This window comes from Puma concolor, chromosome A1, assembly GCF_028749965.1.
Source record: "Puma concolor isolate L17-30 chromosome A1, mPumCon1.1.hap2, whole genome shotgun sequence".
Lineage (NCBI taxonomy): Eukaryota > Metazoa > Chordata > Mammalia > Carnivora > Felidae > Puma > Puma concolor.
In genome coordinates, this window is record NC_141667.1 from 133,838,268 (window position 1) to 133,856,328 (window position 18,061).

Sequence of the window (18,061 nt, forward strand, 5' to 3'; positions counted from 1 at the left end):
CTTCAGTGAAGAGGAGACTGGATCATTTTAAAAAAGGAAGGATCCTGCTATACTGTCCAATATTATACTGTAAGTTACCTTCAGGTTTTCTCTGATGGGCACAATGTACTGGAGAAGGGAAATTATCATACTTTTTGAAAATTATTGTCAATTGATACTATTCCTGGTGACCCTAAGTTCCTATTATAGCCCCACAGAGCAAGAGCTTATGGAAATCAGATAATTTAATCAAGTTCTGGCTTAAGTCTCTCTCATAAAAATCCCAAAGCCTCTACAACCACACCACAGTTATTTTCCTAATTCTGGGAAGCATATTTAGAAAAGCAATACTCAGAAACTGGCAGAAGCCCTGCTTACCTTGTTGGTTCCATGATACGTTGAATGAGGGTTTTTATGATAATAATGGCAATGGGAGCCCCTAGAATTGCCTCTACGTACCGAAATTGGAAATAAAACCAATATTGCATGCTTGGAGGGATTTCACCATTACTTCTATCATTAAGGATTTGAAGGATGCAAAAATGGTAAGCCCCTGGCCCCCAATACTGGTGCCAGAATTGAATAATAAGAAAAAAAAAGACACTGTATTATTTTGTTAGGCCACGTGCTTGAGGGTAATGGGGAACATGGTAATACCAGAGATTTACATGAGCATGAGCCCACTGCTATGTTTGATTTGCCGTACTATGAGTTCTCTGCACAACAACAATATTGTATGGAATGCCACAATAGTGAATGAAACATTTGGTAGGTTCATAGAAGAAATTTTGGCAGAAACTTTGGAGGCTGGGAAGGGCAAATGCACATTCAGGGCAAGTAGCTCTTTCTGTGAGAACAAGTCGCTGCCTGTGTTGTGACACAAGTGAACTGATGTAAGCATACTGCACTCAAGGTGGTGGGCAGGTCTTCCCAAAGAATTCTACCATCATGGGAAAAAATATCTTCTCTGCTATTGGTAGGTTGAGCTCTCTGCAGTGACTGGCCTTGGTGAGTGGATGTTCATGTTGCTGAACCCAAGCACAATCTCCATTTCTGCCACCAATGTCTCTTGTTCCTGAGCCTATTGGCAACGAAAAGGGTGGCTGAGGAAAGACACTGGCCAACATACACAGACCTTGTCATCTCATCCACTTGATGACTGAGACCTCTCTGGTGAGGGTGCTCTTTGGTGAGGGGTCAAATAGAATATATGGATAGAAGTTCTTCAGGAAGGTCTGCCCATATACCTTTTCCTTAGAACTCCCTCGTCACCAGTTTCAAAATCACACTCCTTCCAATCCTTGCCAATCCAGCCAAACCATCTTGATTGCAGGATTACATTAGATCGCTTCTATCACAAAACAAGGAGTCATTTGTTCTCATAGAAATAGACACTTACCCTGAACATGGACTTGCCTTCTCAGGCTGCCAAGTTTTTGCCACAATACCACCCATTCATTTACCAAATGCCTCATTCTCTGCTATGGTATTCCATACAATATTTGTTTCCGTTCAGGGAACCTGTGTTACAACAAATAAAATGTGGCACAGGCCTCATGCTCATGCAAATCTCTGGTATTACCATCACCCTGAAACAGATGGCCTGATAGAATGATGCAGTCTCTGTCTCTCTCTCAGTATTCAGTTCTAGCACCAACTGGGTCAAAACATTCTGAAGGTCTTCTAAGATACTGCATATGTTCTGATTCATCATTTTAATTTTTTAAAAATGCTTATTTATTTTTGAGGTGGAGAGAGACAGAGTGCAAGTGGGGGAGGGGCAGTGAGGGAGGGAGACACAGAACCTGAAGCAGGCTCCAGGCTTTGAGCTGTCAGCACAGACCCGACGTGGGGCTTGAACCCACGAACCGTGAGATCATGACCTGAGCTGAAGTCGGACGCTTAACCAACTAATTGAGTCACCCAGGTGCCCCACAGGGTGCTATTTCTACTTAGATTCACAGACTTAGGAATCAAGGGATGAGATTGAGAACGTCTCATCTTAAAATGTAATTTTTTACCTCTCCGATGCCCGTACTCTCATGACTTAAGATGTGTGGATATTAGTTAATAATTTTATATCTCAGCAATTAAACGAAAGAATATACATAAGTAAGGGGACATCTAGAATCAAAATGCCCTCCATATTAAAATGAAGGTAAAAAATCACTGATGAGGGATGTGTCATGAACCGTGCAGATGGTGAGGTTTTACTCTACTTCCAATCTGTTGTATCAGCCTGCCCACTTTGAGGGCAGAACACAGAAGACAAAGAGAAGACTCTTTGTCTCTGGGTTGGAGACAAAGGACTTTGTTACTCACAGCAATAGCAGTAGCACAGAGTCAGCATTTTCTTGTGCCAGTTTCCTGAGCCCCAACTCCCCCAGGGTGACACAAAGACAGCAGGGTGATATCTGCACATGCAGTGACTTGTATCACAGGAGAGGGACCCCCGTTTTAGGGCCGGAAACCTTTATAAGGAGAGGTAGGCACGTCTGCCCTTTGCTCCATCATCTTTATCCAAGGCTGTGCAACTGTCTTCGACGGCCGTACAAACATCCCTTACCAGATACTCCCGAACAAAAGCAGACAGTGCCAAGATGTGTAGAGACGTGAGAGACCTGTGAAGAAGTGCCTCCCAACAGGAAGCTTCACATATTTTATTGAAAAAAAAAAAATCTAAGAAATCATGTGAATCATGTACAACATTTTCTCACAAGAAAACATTTAAGCTGTTTTTTTTAACGTTTCACAGAATTGTAAAACTTTTAGTTTTCGAAAGGAAAAAACACAATGAAACTACCACAGTATCATAAGCATTTTGTTTCTTCTTGTTTCTAGGGAAAAGGCTGGAAAATAATTGGTAAGTTTTCTCATGATGATTCGTGAGGCTAAGTACTATGCTCTTTTATAAATCTACTAAAAAAATACAAGGAAACGGGTGGATTGCTGCTTTCTTTGTTCAAAATATTTTAAAAAGCTAAAATCTAATGACAACATGTTAAAATAATACATATTTTTGTAGGATGTTACCATTTCTATAATGGTTTCTCTACACTATATCAACAGTGCAATGGTGATTCAGTGTAAATCATTACAGTGTTTCATTGTTACACTACTTGTGTTCAAGTACATGTTCATGAACATGATCAAAGTCTCTATTTTGACTTTTCCTTTCCATTATTAAAATAAGGTTATAATTACAGTAGAATTTTTCCTATGGATATCTCTAAATCCGAACCAAATTCATAATACATTCTCTAAAAACCTGTTCAACACTCTGAGGTTTGTTATGTTTCCACATCTCCTGTAGGTGACAGAAAATGGGCTAATTCTGCATCAGGAAACCAAGAAAACAAAAATGACTTCTCTCCTTATATAACTAAACTATTACACTAAGTTAGTATACATTCTGGATAACTCAATGGTATCGGCAGGGAGAGAATAGCACCTTAGAGACAGCCCTAACTTAAAAAAAAATTTTTTTTTTAGAGCCTAATGATCTTTTTTTTTTTTCTTTTTCCCTTTTTATTTTCATTCTGGAAACTGGATCCAACTTATTCATATAAAATTATTTATGAAGCCATATAGTATAAATCAAAATGTTTGTATGACCAAAACAAACACCATATTGGATGTTTGGCGGGCACCAAAATAAATTAATCTGATTAAATTATACATAATCTGATAATATTTGGTCTGAGAAACATGCTAGTGTGTGTGTTTATAAATAATGTAATTGCAAAGAGCTGTGAGCCAGCCAGCCTGCTAGAGGTCAACTCTTCTGCTGCAGTTTTTGGGCATAGAAGTCCCTGCACGTCTCACAGCAGCGCTGATACCAGCGCATGTCCTGACATAGGTTCTTCTCACGTATCACTCGGCAGTACACAGGCCACTGGTCTCCCAGGCACTTGAAAGTCAGCGCAGCTGTGAAGAAGAAAAACAGGGAACTCAATACATGTCGATATCCTCAGTGCCAGGGGCAAAACAAGTAGCAATCACTTAAGGGGAAGGATTTTGCACAAGCACTTTGACGCGCTCATATTGCCTTCTAGAACTTAACAGTAAGATTAGGAAACACACACACACACACACACACACACACCCTATAATAAAGGAGTAAAGTGGATGAATAATGGTCTTACTTATGAGCCCTTTTAGACTCATTCAAGCTAGATTTCTCAAATTCAGTGAGTTGTGGTACAAATGGCGTTTAAGGCTCAATTTTATGGCTTTCATTTAAGCTTCTTTTTGGATTTTCAGTTGAGAAGATTAAAAAGAAAAACGAAAAGGCTCACTATATCCACCTTTATGGGAATATAAATTAACAAGTATTGTTATGGATGAAATATCAAAACAAACGCGCTCACTTATTTCACATTCCTCCTTCCTCAGATGTCAGGCATATCTAGGTGGGATATCTGGGGATCTTGATTTTACACATCTTTAGAATCAAAGCTGAGGGGTGCCTGGGTGGCTCAGTCGGTTAAGCGTCCGACTTCAGCTCAGGTCACGATCTCGCGGTCCGTGAGTTTGAGCCCCGCGTCGGGCTCTGGGCTGACGGCTCAGAGCCTGGGGCCTGCTTCCGATTCTGTGTCTCCCTCTCTCTCTGCCCCTCCCCCGTTCATGCTCTGTCTCTCTAGGTCTCAAAAATAAATAAACGTTAAAAAAATTTTTTTTTTTAAATTTTTTTTTTTTCAACGTTTATTTATTTTTGGGACAGAGAGAGACAGAGCATGAACGGGGGAGGGGCAGAGAGAGAGGGAGACACAGAATCGGAAACAGGCTCCAGGCTCCCAGCCATCAGCCCAGAGCCTGACGCGGGGCTCGAACTCCCGACCGCGAGATCGTGACCTGGCTGAAGTCGGACGCTCAACCGACTGCGCCACCCAGGCGCCCCAAAAAAATTTTAATAAAAAAATAAAATCAAAGCTGATCATCAAAAGTGACTGAAATTTACAGTGATAAGGTATGTGAAATCTTTCTTTTGCCACTATTCTAATAAGATTCATTATTTTCCTTTTCAAAACCTTAGGTTTTCCACTGTGCTTGTGTGTTCAGGGATATACCTTCAAGAAATAATAAATGGAGAAAATGCAATTTTAATTAAACTTTTCTTTCAATCCATTATTTTCTGCCCCGTGATACTTCAAGAAGGACTCCAACTAATTGCTAGGGAAGGGATTATGTTGTTTTTGAATGCATGGATTTAAGGCATCTGCTCTAGGATTGCTTAACTTTTTGTCTTAACTACTCTTAATTCCCTTTGAACTGACTATTTCCTAGAAATGTTAATTATTTGGCTAGAAAATGGGAATATTTTTATTTCCACGAAGAACCAAACTTTTCCATTTGGTTGAATCTTACTGCTTAAAAAATATCTATGACAATTTAGCTCCTTTGATTTTGGCAACATCGTTCTGTTTAATTGTCACCCTGTAAATTGTACACGCAGATTAAAAGTAAAGGTGGTAAGCATAAATTACCCCAATGACAGACAGGTAGTACTGTTGTTAAAAGCCACTAGTTGCTACAGAAATAAAGGCTAGTTCATTTATGAATTTTTTTTTAGGCAAGCATAGGCTATATTTACTGAAAATACATAATCTGTTTCTTGATGATAGATTAGATTGAATAACGGGAACTGAGAATATACATGAAAACATTTCATAACATAAAAATATGCCAATCAACATTTTTTTCATTTTTCTCATTTATTTAGTATTTTTATATATAAACATGTATATACATCATTTTTCCTGTGGCTCATTCGTTTTTTTAAATATAATTTATTGTCAAGTTGGCTAACATACAGTGTATACAGTGTGCTCTTGGATTGGGGGTAGGTTCCGTGATTCATCACTTACATACAATGCCCAGGGCTCATCCCATCAAGTGCTCTCCTCAGTGCTCATCACCCATCTTCCTCTTTCCCCAGACCCCCACCCCCCAATCAACCCTCAGTTTGTTCTCTGTATTTAAGAGTCTCTTATGGTTTGCCTCCCTCCCTCTCTGTTTGTAACTATTTTTACCCCTTCCCTCCCCACATGGTCTTCTGTTAAGTTTCTCAAGTTTCACATATGAGTGAAAACATACGATATCTGTCTTTCTCTGACTGACTTATTTCACTTAACATAATACCCTCCAGTTCCATCCACATTGCTGCAAATGGCAGGATTTCATTCTTTCTCATTGCCAAGTACTATTCCATTGTATATATAAAGCACATCTTTATCCATTCATCAGTTGATAGACATTTAGGCTCTTTCCATAATTTGGCTATTGTTGAAAGCACTGCTATAAACAGTGGGGTACATGTGCCCCTATGCATCAGAACTCCCGTATCCTTTGGATAAATTCCTAGTAGTGCTATTGCCAGGTGATAGGGGAGTTCTATTTTTAATTTTTTGAGAAACCTCCACACTGTTTGCCACAGCAACTGCACCAGTTTGCATTCCTATCAACAGTGCAAGAGGGTTCCCATTTCTCCACATCCTCGCCAGCATCTGTTGTTTCCTGAGCTGTTAATTTTAGCCACTCGGACTGGTGTAAGGTGGTATCTCATTGTGGTTTTGATTTGTATTTCCCTGATGAGGAATGACGTTGGGCATCGTTTTGTGTGTCTGTTGGCCATCTGGGTGTCTTCTTTGGAAAAGTGTCTATTCATGTCTTCTGCCCATTTTTTTGGTGGATTATTTGTTTTTCAGGTGTAGAGTTTGGTAAGATCTTTATAGATTTTGGATACTAACCCTTTATTTGACATGTCATTTGCAAATATCTTTTCCCATTCTGTCAATTGCCTTTTAGTTTTGTTGATTGCTTCCTTTGCAGTGCATAAGTTTTTTTTTTTTATCTTGATGAGGTTCCAATAGTTCATTTTTGCTTTTAATTCCCTTGCCTTTGCAGACATGTCAAGTAAGAAATCGCTGCAGCTGAGGTCAAAGAGGTTGTTGCCTGTTTTCTCCTGTAGGGTCTTGATGGTTTCCTGTCTCACATTTAGTTAGGTCTTTCATCTATTTTGAGTTTATTTTTGTGTATGGTGCAAGAAAGTGGTCTAGTTTCATTCTCCTGCAGGTTGCTGTTATGTTCTCCCAGCACCATTGCTAAAGAGACTGTCCTTTTCCACTGGGTACCCTTTCCTGCTTTGTCAAGGATTAGTTGGCCATACATTCGTGGATCCAATTCTGGGTTCTCTATTCTGTTCCATTGGTCTATGTTTATGCCAATACCATGCTGTCTTGATGATTACAGCTTTGTAGTAGAGGCTAAAGTCTGGAATTGTGATGCCTCCCGCTTTGGTCTTCTTCTTCAAAATTACTTTGGCTATTCGGGGCCTTTTGTGGTTCCACAGAAATTTTAGGATTGTTTGTTCTAGCTTTGAGAGGAATGATGGTGCAATTTTGATTGGGATTGCATTGAATGTGTAGATTGCTTTGGGCAGTATTGACATTTTAACAATATTTGTTCTTGCAATCCATGAGCATGGAATGTTTTTCCATTTCTTTGTGGCTTCTTCAATTTCCTTCATAAGTCTTCTATAGTTTTCAGCATACAGATCTTTTACATCTTTGGTTAGGTTTATTCCTAGGTATTTTACAGTTCTTGGTGCAATTGTAAATGGGATCAATTTCTTGATTTCTCTTTCTGTTGCTTCATTATTGGTATATAGACATGCAACCGATTTCTGTACATTGATTTTGTATCCTATGACTTTGCTGAATTCATGTATCTGTTCTAGCAGCTTTTTGGTGGAGTCTTTTGGGTTTTCCATAAATCCATGTTAATAGCATTTATTCGTATCTAATATTATGTCCTTAAGGATTCAAAAGCTATTCCCTCTTGTTTGGTGGATTAGATCCAGGTATCCATTCCTATTGAAAGCCATTTTTTACTCTGTCTCTCTCGAAAGGATAATTTGCACCCAGGGTCAAAAGGAAGGCTATTGACAACAGAGACATCTAAGGTATATACCACAATCTCACCTTTCCAGAGCCATTACCTTAGTTGATAGTTCTACCACAAAACTGGTCAGAACCAAAATATGATTACATCCTCCAACCCTTTCTATGATGACCTTGAGAGGTGTGGCATTTGTATTTCCAGGGCCTGGCTCTGAGTAGACAGTTTCAGGAGTCTTGTTTAGTCTTTAGGATTTTTTTTATCCTCCTGACCATTGGGACTAAACTATAGTCAAGCATAGTTTTAGTTTAGTTAGAACCAAACTAATTCATATAGATTTATTTATGACAAAGTTTTATGATAATACACAAAACAGCCATAAGCATTTCCATGCTTCTCAAAACCATCCCCTTTTTGGTCTGCTTACCCAGCCGGGGTGACGTTATGGTATTTACATTAATCTTCTCATTGCAAGGCTGAAGGTGGCATGGCCTGTATGCTGCAGGTTTCTCTGAAGAAAAACATTCATTTCCATGTCTTCCTGTGATCTTATGCATGCACTGAATAACACGGGACTGCATTCCTTTGCCACAGGTAATTGAGCACTAGGAGAGATAGAATATTGTACAAATAAAAATATGATAATCTGCATTAAAAAAATTAAAAAATAAGGGGGGGGGCGCCTGGGTGGCTCAGGCGGTTGAGCGTCCGACTTTGGCTCAGGTCATGATCTCGCGGTCCGTGAGTTCGAGCCCCGCGTCGGGCTCTGTGCTGACAGCTCAGAGCCTGGAGCCTGTCTCCCTCTCTCTGACCCTCCCCCGTTCATGCTCTGTCTCTCTCTCTCTGTCAAAAATAAATAAACATTAAAAAAATTTAAAACAAATATGATAATCTGGATTTTCTAATAAAATACCCTTTTCATGGATTCCTTATATTTCAGCTGAATGGAGTCTGTCTTCATTTGTAGGATATTTTTCAAAGAAGAACATATTTGATATACAATGGTCTTTGATGAGAGAAGTCTTTCAGGTCCAAATATATCACTAGATTTAATTTGTAACACAAATAAGCTGATGTTTATTTGACTGTGAAAATACAATTGTTTTATGGTATCAGAGTTACATGTGAAAGAGCAAACATGACTTTGTTTCTGAAAACAATGGTTTATTAACTAAGCATGCTATTTTCTACAGAGTAAAGATTTAGCCATAGTTAGCAAAATATGTAAAGAATTCTATCAACTCCAAAGGACATCAACACACCAAAGTCATACATCAGTGTTCAGGATTATAAAAAAATGCAATGAAGTAACTACAGACACATGATAACTCAAAATACATAATTTTAGCGGATAATGGCTGAATAGTGCCTCTCAAAATTTTGAAAACAAGAGGAAAACATGTTAGTTGCATTCCTTATGCAAGCTAAATTTGTAACTGTCTGGGAATAACCTGAAAATGAAAATTGTATCCAGGAAATAATGGAAATTCTATAATTCGTTTAACTAAAAGACCATCATTTCTGCCTTTGAAACTAACAGAATAAGCTTTCTCACAAAATTAAATAGTCTAATAGCCTAAGGATCTAATTTTAATTAGCACACTTAGGCAATAAAAAATATCAGACTGTTACTATTAATTATTTTCTTTATAAAATACATTTGGGTAAAAATTTCATTGCATATATGTGAAATATGAACAGATACTTGAAACAAGTGAAATCCCAGGGTCTTCTAAATTAGTTCTTACTTTATTATAGAAGATACTACTAAACAACTGGATATTTCCCCAAATCATGTCACTGCGATTAAAGACAGACAGACATTAAAAGAAAAAGCCAAATATTCTGGCCTTGACATGAGGAAAATGGGCTCCAATACTGTCTCTTACAACTAATTTACCTGGAACTTATTTTTCCTTTTTATTAAGCAAGGCATTGCAGTAGATCATAACTACACTTTTGGGTCTAAATTACTATGAAAGCAAAAATTCCAAATAACACTGTTACTGTTTACTTATTTGTTTTGAGAGACAGAGACAGAAAGTGCATGCATGCAAGCAGGGGAGGGGCAGAGAAAGAGGAAGAGAGGAGAGAGAGAATCCTAAGCAGGCTCTGCTCTGTCAGCGTAGAGCCCAATGCAGGGCTCAAACCCAGGAACCTGGAGATCATGACCTGAGCAGAAATCAAGAGTTGGATGCTCAGGGGTACCTGGGTAGCTCAGTCAGTTGAGTCTACTTTCAGTTCAGATCATGATCTCACAGTTCCTGGGTTCGAGTCCCCACATTGGTCTCTCTGCTCTGTGCGCAGAGCCTGCTTCAGATCCTCTGCCCCTCGCTCTCTGCCCCTTCCTCATGCACGTGTGTGCACATGCTCTCTCTCACTCTCATAAATAAATAAATAAGTAAATAAATAAGTATTAAAAAAAAGGAGTTGGATGCTTAAGCAACTGAGCCACTCAGGCACCCCAAATGACTTATTATTAAGTTACTATAGTCTGGCAATTTTTTTACACTTTATTTACTTTGAGAGAGAGAGAGAGACAGGACACAAGTGGGGTAGGGGGATAGAGAGAGAGAGAAAGAGAGAGAGAGTCCGAAGCAGCCTCCAGGCTCTGAGCTTTCAGCACAGAGCCTGACACGGGGCTCAGACTCACAAACCACGAGATCATGACCTGAGCCAAGTCAGACACTTAACCGACTGAGACACCCAGGCGCCCCTGTAGTCTGGCAATTTTTAAGTGGTGAAGCTTCATCACAGCACAGGGTCTATAATTTCATCATCTAATTAATTATTCAGTGTACCAGCCAACAATGGTATGACAGAAGTTCTGCCAAGATTAGAGTTTGCTTAAATGTTTCAGAATAGTCAAGCATTTATTGATTTTTCAAATATTTGTTGACCACCCATTTTGTTCACGATCTGCAGAAAATAAAAACAGCAAAAATTGTTAATATGATGGAGCTGATACTTTTATCAATAAACCTTATTAACAAAACACTAAAACATATCAAATAAATGGAGTTAGAAACAGATTACAAAACTGTGGAAATTGGGCAATTTCATCCACTTTTAGCCAATTGTTTAATATTTTATTTATTTATGTATTTATTTATTTCATTTTTTTTTCAATGGCTTAGTATTTTAAATAATCAGCCACCCTACAGAACCAAAGTTTTCTGCTTTAGGATCAAAGGAAACTGATACTACTAATTCCGGAAGCTTTTACTTCATACAACACTAATGATAATTAGCACTTACTTACTGTTTCTTATATGTCAGGTATTGTGTTAGGTCATGATTATTCAGTATTTCACATGAAGTCCTATATTTGTCCCTGTTACTCTGATGAGAAAATAGAGGCTCAAATAAGTGAAACTAATTGCTCAAGTCTTTACAGTTCAGAACTGGAGTGGAAATGGAGTCTGAACTCACATATGCTAAATTCAGAGACTAGATGCTTAACCAATTACTGGATCCTGGAACATTGCTAGCGCTTCTGTTTCTATGAATAGTCAGAAATCTTTTCTTTTCCTCTATCCTGCCAAATGAACCTCTCATCCTCGTATCTTACTATGAACTTGATTAAACATTAATGAATAAGAAGGGCTTTTTGGTTTGTTTTGCTATAACGCAGGTTATAAGATAGAAGATAAACTTGTTTTTCAAGAACAATTCACAAGCATGATTTGTCTTGAGATACGGTGACCATATAACTTATCACCCAAATCAGGGCACTTGTGAAAGAAGTTGCTGATGATAATTATTCCTACAGTACAGGCATACCCTGGGACAGCCCCGCGTAATCTGGGACATACAGTCACCCTATGTACAGACATCTTACTGATCTGTGTGTTAGACGGTAAACACAAATGAATGGACACATGAAGCAGCTATTATATTTCATGCATTATCTAATATGCTTTTACACAGCATATTAAACTTTGGTTACACTTTGTCATAACCCCCATAACTTCACAAATGAAAAGAGTGAGGCTCATTGAGATTATTTCATTCATTCATTCAATTAATATTTATGGGAAGTCCACAATGTGCCAAACACTGTTTTGGATACTGGGATGTGACAGTACACAAAAGAGACAAAAACACATGCCCTCAGGGAGTTTACATTTTAATAGGAGGGAGCAAGAAAATAAAGATTTAAATTACATTGCATATTAGATAGTGACAGGTGCTATGGAAAAAACTAAAGCCGGGAAGGAAGGATGGGAAAGTTTGGGGTGGGGGGCTTTGTAATTCAAATAGGAGGATCAGATAAGGACTCACAGAGAGGGTGCCAAGAACAGCAAATGCAAGTCTTTTGATTCCAAATATGATGTTCTTTCCACTGTGTTTCTACAGATCTTGAATTAATTACTTTCAATGGCTTTCTCTTTCTCTCCTTCCTCCCTTTTTCCTTTCTTTCCCTCCTTCCTACCTTCCCTCCTTCTGTCTTTTTAGCTACTACATTTTGAGTCTTGCTCTTCATACAAACACCAAGTAAATTTAAAATGTACTTGAAACAAGGCAGCACTATAGACTTCCCCCTACAGGCCAAAATGCTGAACTGTCAACATTAACCTGCCAGCAACTGGTAAAGAAACACAAGGGGTACCTGATAACTTGCCATTGATATTTCTTTTACAGGGAAAATTCCCTGGAGTATTTTAAATAGAAAGACTTGTATTGTCTGACAAGAATTCAAACAGTCAGTCTTGCCCTGATGGACCTTTGGAACAAAGCACCTCGTGAATCAATTCCATGAACTAGAAGCTTTTAATTCTGAGCCCCAAAGTCTCTGGAAGTGAAATTTGTTTAACTGACTTCCTGATAGTCATCATTTCAATCTACCTGAGAAAATAATGACCTTCCCTGCACTTGGGAACACACGAGTCATATCACCATAGATTTCTCTTATAATCGAATAAATCCTTTCTGGCCCTGGAACATTAGTGACAACTTTTAAGACTATTAAATTATGTGTACACTGTATGTCAAACACTAAGCTTGATTAGGGAAACTTTCTCGATAATTCACAGTTTGGGTTATTAAAATATGTACAGAAATCATTTAGTAAATGAGAACCATAGACACAAATGTTGGCAAATCATTAAGAAGGCTTTATCCTGTTTTAAAATGAGGTCCACATTGATAGAATCTTATAACCATTTCTATTACCTAAAATTTTCTTTCTGCCATTCTTATGCGAGGCAATAAGAGATAAGAGACTTTATTCTACCTAAGAAAATTTCATTTAAACTAACTGAAAGAGAAATATCTGGAGAAGTAAGTGACATCCAAGTTGGGGAAAGTGTATAGTAGATGTTTACTTAGTTCATACATTTTTCTGACAATGGCCAAGGATGATCTGATGATAGATACAGATATGTCTTGGAAAGTTGTATCTACTAACTTAGTAAATACAACTAAGATGATAAGTTAGATGATAGCCCTGTCATGGACAGGATTTGCCAGTACTGGTAAAGGCAGGTTAAGATACCACAATGATTTTGCCAAGTTACGGATTGGCCTAAATGTAAACAAACGAAGGGAAATAGAAAAAAATGTAGGAAAAACAAACACACTAAAAAATCCTTAACAAACTCTTAACTATGTGGCATTATCATAGAGAGGGATGAAATGAACTCTGAATGGCTGAGAAATTCATCTCATGGGTAAGCCACAGTGTGGAATCCTTCCTTCCATCACAAAAAGATGGATGAGTGGTGAGGCACTGCCCAAAATGTGAACTGCAGGAAGAAAGTGACCATGGAAATTTCACTCCTGAAATGATATTATTTATGGCATTAATAGACAGCGTTGCTCAGGTCTTGGTTTAATATTTTGAAAAATATGTAAACACCTTAGAGAAGGTGTTCAAGGAAAGGCTGTTTACCTTGAGACATTTTATCAGTGCCTGATGGGATTATTTGTTTTCAAATCTAATCTGATGGATTGAAGAGAATTAGCTTTTAATGAGCACAATGGTATAAACAAGTTTTTCATGCACCAAATACTACATAGGAGGTATGAGTGTACTCTGTTCCTAAGTTTTCACTATTTTATATAGAAATATCCTTTCATGATGTATTTCAATATGTTTATCAAGAATCTGCATCTTTTAAAAATCACCGACATGTACTGTTCCCCGGAGTTTCTATGAATACCATTATGCGGAATGACATAAATTTAATAAATAGTAGTGAATGATAGATAGCAAATGTGCTCTGTAATACACTGACATGAGTAAAACATATTTAATTCAAAGAAAAAGAGCTGCGCAGGCACCAATAAATAGCCATATAAAAATTTATAAAGTGTCAAAATGAGAGAGGAGAATGATTTTAAGAGGTCCTCAAGGTTCATAGGTTCTTGTCCATCATACTACTTGAATCTACTTTTGCAAAGTATAGGATTATCTTTCTGTCAATTGAATATTCATGAATCATGTAAGAATTTCCATCCATAATGTCTCATGGTAAAATCTACCAAGAGTCATGTCTCTGTTAAATTCAGCAAAGAACATTGTTTTCTTCCGGTCCAAGAAGTAACCTACTATGTAGTTTTAGAAAACTTATTTTCACTTAAGAACTCTTTATAAATGGAATGTCCACCAACAGCTCTTAACCACTCTCCTATGTAAAGAGGAGACCCTCATTCTTGGCATTGATCTCTGACTCCATAGTGCTTCTGTGCTCCAGAGGTTCTGAGATCAAGTAGATCTATTCTGCGTACACAATTCTGAACATGGAGCTAAAACGACTTCCACATCTATTCTTGGGTATTGGGATTCTGTAGTAAAGTGCCAAACTTTAAAGTTATCGGTTAAACGATAGTTTCTTACCTCTCCTTTCAGAACTTCAGAAGAGTCACAAAGACACTGTTTTTGGTGCTAGTTATTTGTTACCCTGGATATTTCGATAACTTAGCTTTGGCAACAAATGGGGACACTGAGGTATAAATAAATTTGTAGACTTCAGTTAAATAATCAACTAGTTTGCCAGTGAGTTTATAGAACCATTAATCTGTTCATGTTAAACTGTAAAACTCTTCAAGCTGTAAATGCTGTAAAATGTCCTTTTAAACATCACACCAAAGAGGGGAAAACCCAATACTAAAAATACCACTATAAGATATTTATTTGCAGTTTTGTTGGCGAACAAATATAGCTAAACTAATGCTGGTTTACTTTGTTAATTCCTTATAAAAAAACAAAAACAAATTGCTGTGTATTCAGGGGTTAAAAATAATAATTCTCACACTTGGCCAGCACAGAGATTACCCGAGATTCCTTCCTTCTGGAGTGTGCCAAAGATATATATTTTGGAGAGAATGTGTATTCTCTAGGCCAACAGCTAAGGAAGGCTCTGTAATGCTTTACTCATTTCCAGCTGGCCTCTGTAAGAAATAGGAATTCCTAAATTAAGAGAAAATTGTCACTGGCAAACAGAGTTCAAAAAAATTTCTGAAACCAATATAATAGACAATCTTACAGAACCTGATACAATCTATAATGACGAGTGCCAATCTATAACAAGGTTAACAGCATTGACTTGGATAATTTGTCTTTGGGAATAAGTGGATTATTCCAGAGTGGTTTAACAAGACTGAAGTAGCATTCACAGCGGAGAGTGGACCTCATAAGGAAAGTAAATGATGACTTCTACTGGAAATTATTAGCGCAGCATTCCTATTCATTTATGTATATGTTTGGCGGTTCCATCTTTCAACTTTTTAATAAAGTGAGTGTGAAACAAGCATACTAAGGAACAAAAGTTTGGTTTGTTTTTTAAGATTTGCTATTTATTTTGGTCAGTGTTTCTGTGTCTTTTTAAAGTAGTTCATCTGCCTTTTTTAACACATGGTTGTTTGGAATTGAATCTATTCCTAGAGGTCAGACGTTTGAGGATTTTTTTGCGTATGTGTTTAATTAATTCATCATTTGGTTCCACAGTTCAAACTATTCTTTTCTCTTTAATGAAAATGTCTGCATATAGTTATAGCAAATTAAGGAAACGTGTGTGGCAAAATCAAGCAGAATGCTTATGAATGATTAGCAGAGAAGTGAATATGTTTTGAAAGGACTGTCACATTAATCCCCTGAATCTTTTTTTTGTATCAAAGTACACATTGATCACCACAATGATGGAGGGAAAAAAAAGATGTTTTGCATTAAGAAGCAATTAATAAGCACAGACTCTTGAACACATTTGCAGTTCTGCCAGTGCTCAGCCCATGAATCACAGGGTGTTGGAGAGGTGAAAAAAGACTATCGAGACATTTCTATTTTATCTCTATCATTCCAGGGGAACATCTTCCCACCAGAGAGAACTGTTTGGAATGACAGTGATTGAATTTCCTTTGCAAATACAATACTTTCCAGGTCTAGTCCAACAATCCTGTGTCCAAAATGGATCAGATCCTTCGGGGGCCATGTTGGAGAAGTGTGTGTATTTTGTTTTGTTTGTTTTAATAAAGTCTTGGTTTAAAATAGCACAGAGAGCACTATGTAATTACCTTTAGGTTATTCCAACCCGAAATAAACCAAGTATTTGCCAGGTGACAGAGAAATTTCTTAAGTGTGCTTTGCTTCCATCTCCCGCTTTCCTTCTAGGTTAGATAACAGCCATTAACCTGACAGCAGGTATCTCAGCCAACTGGATTCAAGAGAACGCAAAAGAAGTCTGCCAGCTTCCTTGAAGCTCAATGTTAAGCACTTTTTTGGCTTAAAGTACTATGCTATTCAAATAAGGGTGGATTTACTTAAAAAAAAGAACACATTTTTAAGTAGTTTGACTTACCACACAGGAAAAGATCAAGGGGGTCCTGTATTTACATAAAATTATACTGATTAATTATCCTGGAAAAAAAAATGAGCTAATTACTAGTTCTTTGGTAGTACAATGTATGCAACACTATAGTTCTTACAGAATTAGAATCAGAAAATTAAATGGATCAGGAGAAATGCAATGTGTAGAAGTATGCTACAGTTTCTGCTTTCTTGATAAAACAGTTCAGCGATCATTCATGCAATAAACATCACTAAATGTAGTGGTGTCTTCTGGTTGCTCAGAGAGATTTATGGGAAGGGTAAAAGGGGTTAAGACATTCTCAACGGAACAGCAACCATATATGGCAACAAATAATTAATAGAGAAAAAGTAACAGAGTAAGTGCAAACAAATTCTCTCATTTACTGGGGAAGCCCTTTGAAAATTATAAGGCATTTTCGATGGTCCTTGAGGGACTCAGATAGTTAGAGGAAACACATTGTAGGCAAAGAGGACTGTATCAACAAAGACCCAGAGAATGTACAAGTACAAACCGCTCAGGCCTAAGCTTAGTGGAGATACCCATCATGGGAATAAGGAGGCAATTCTCAATTGGTAGGTTAGCACCAGAATATGGAAAGATTTGAATGCCTGGGTGAGTATCTGCTAATTGAAAGGGTAGCCAAAGGGAATTCTCTGCAAATACTCAGGCTATAGGATTGAGTGGAGAAGTCATCCCTGTGAGCGGATGGATCTGAAATATGGGGGTAAGGAAGCGTATTAGAAACTGTTACTCCAGTTCTGGTAAGAAAAAAAATAAGGACTGTATTATTATATTTGGAGTAAAAACAACTGAGGCAAAGCCCTACTTGCGTAAAGAAGACGTGCCAAGGGTAGGTTCTAGCCTGGGTAGCTGGGAAGATGATATTGACATTTTTCAAGAAAAAGGAAATTGGGAGTGGAGTATCATTTGAGGAAATAAACTGAGGAATTTTGTCTTAAACATACAAAATTTGAGGACCTACTGGAACGCCAATGGCAGGGTCCCAGGGCAACTGAAGTTTGGGTTGAGAATAAAGATTCAGTCCGCCCCTTCCTCCACTCCCTCTAGCTATGCTCCCTCTCCAGGCACACTTAGACTTTAAACATTTTTGCGCCATCTACGGGTTGATAATTCCAAAATTTATATTTCCATCTCATTCCTCTCCTCTGATCTACCTACTGAATGCCAGTACTTAACTCTCTTACAGGCAAATGAAAGATCGCCCAAAATAAAAGTGAAAATCTTTCCCCTCCAACTTAACTCTTAGGGTTTCCTACCTCCTATCAGAGAAGCATCATCCATACAAATTGTTCAGACCTGAAAGCCAAGCCGTGAGCCCTTACTACCTTAACACCTGACTCTTCATCTTTTTT

The 18,061-nt window shown here is 37.8% G+C and overlaps 1 protein-coding gene across 2 annotated transcripts in view; it reads right to left on the reverse strand.

Annotated features, from left to right (window-relative positions):
• Nucleotides 1–2,603: 2,603 nt before the first annotated feature.
• The window catches only part of ADAMTS19 (ADAM metallopeptidase with thrombospondin type 1 motif 19), a 247,466-nt gene continuing 232,008 nt past the window's right edge, over nt 2,604–18,061 (reverse strand). The window contains exons 22-23 of one of the 2 annotated variants that reach the window (XM_086704877.1): nt 8,306–8,483; nt 2,604–3,906 (exon numbers count right to left, since the gene is read on the reverse strand). In XM_086704877.1, coding sequence (XP_086561003.1) covers nt 3,755–3,906; nt 8,306–8,483 — 330 coding nt within the window. In that variant the 3' untranslated portion in view covers nt 2,604–3,754. Of the gene's footprint in view, nt 3,907–8,305; nt 8,484–18,061 lie in introns of those variants that run through there. The other variant, XR_015250415.1, reaches the window with a different exon arrangement.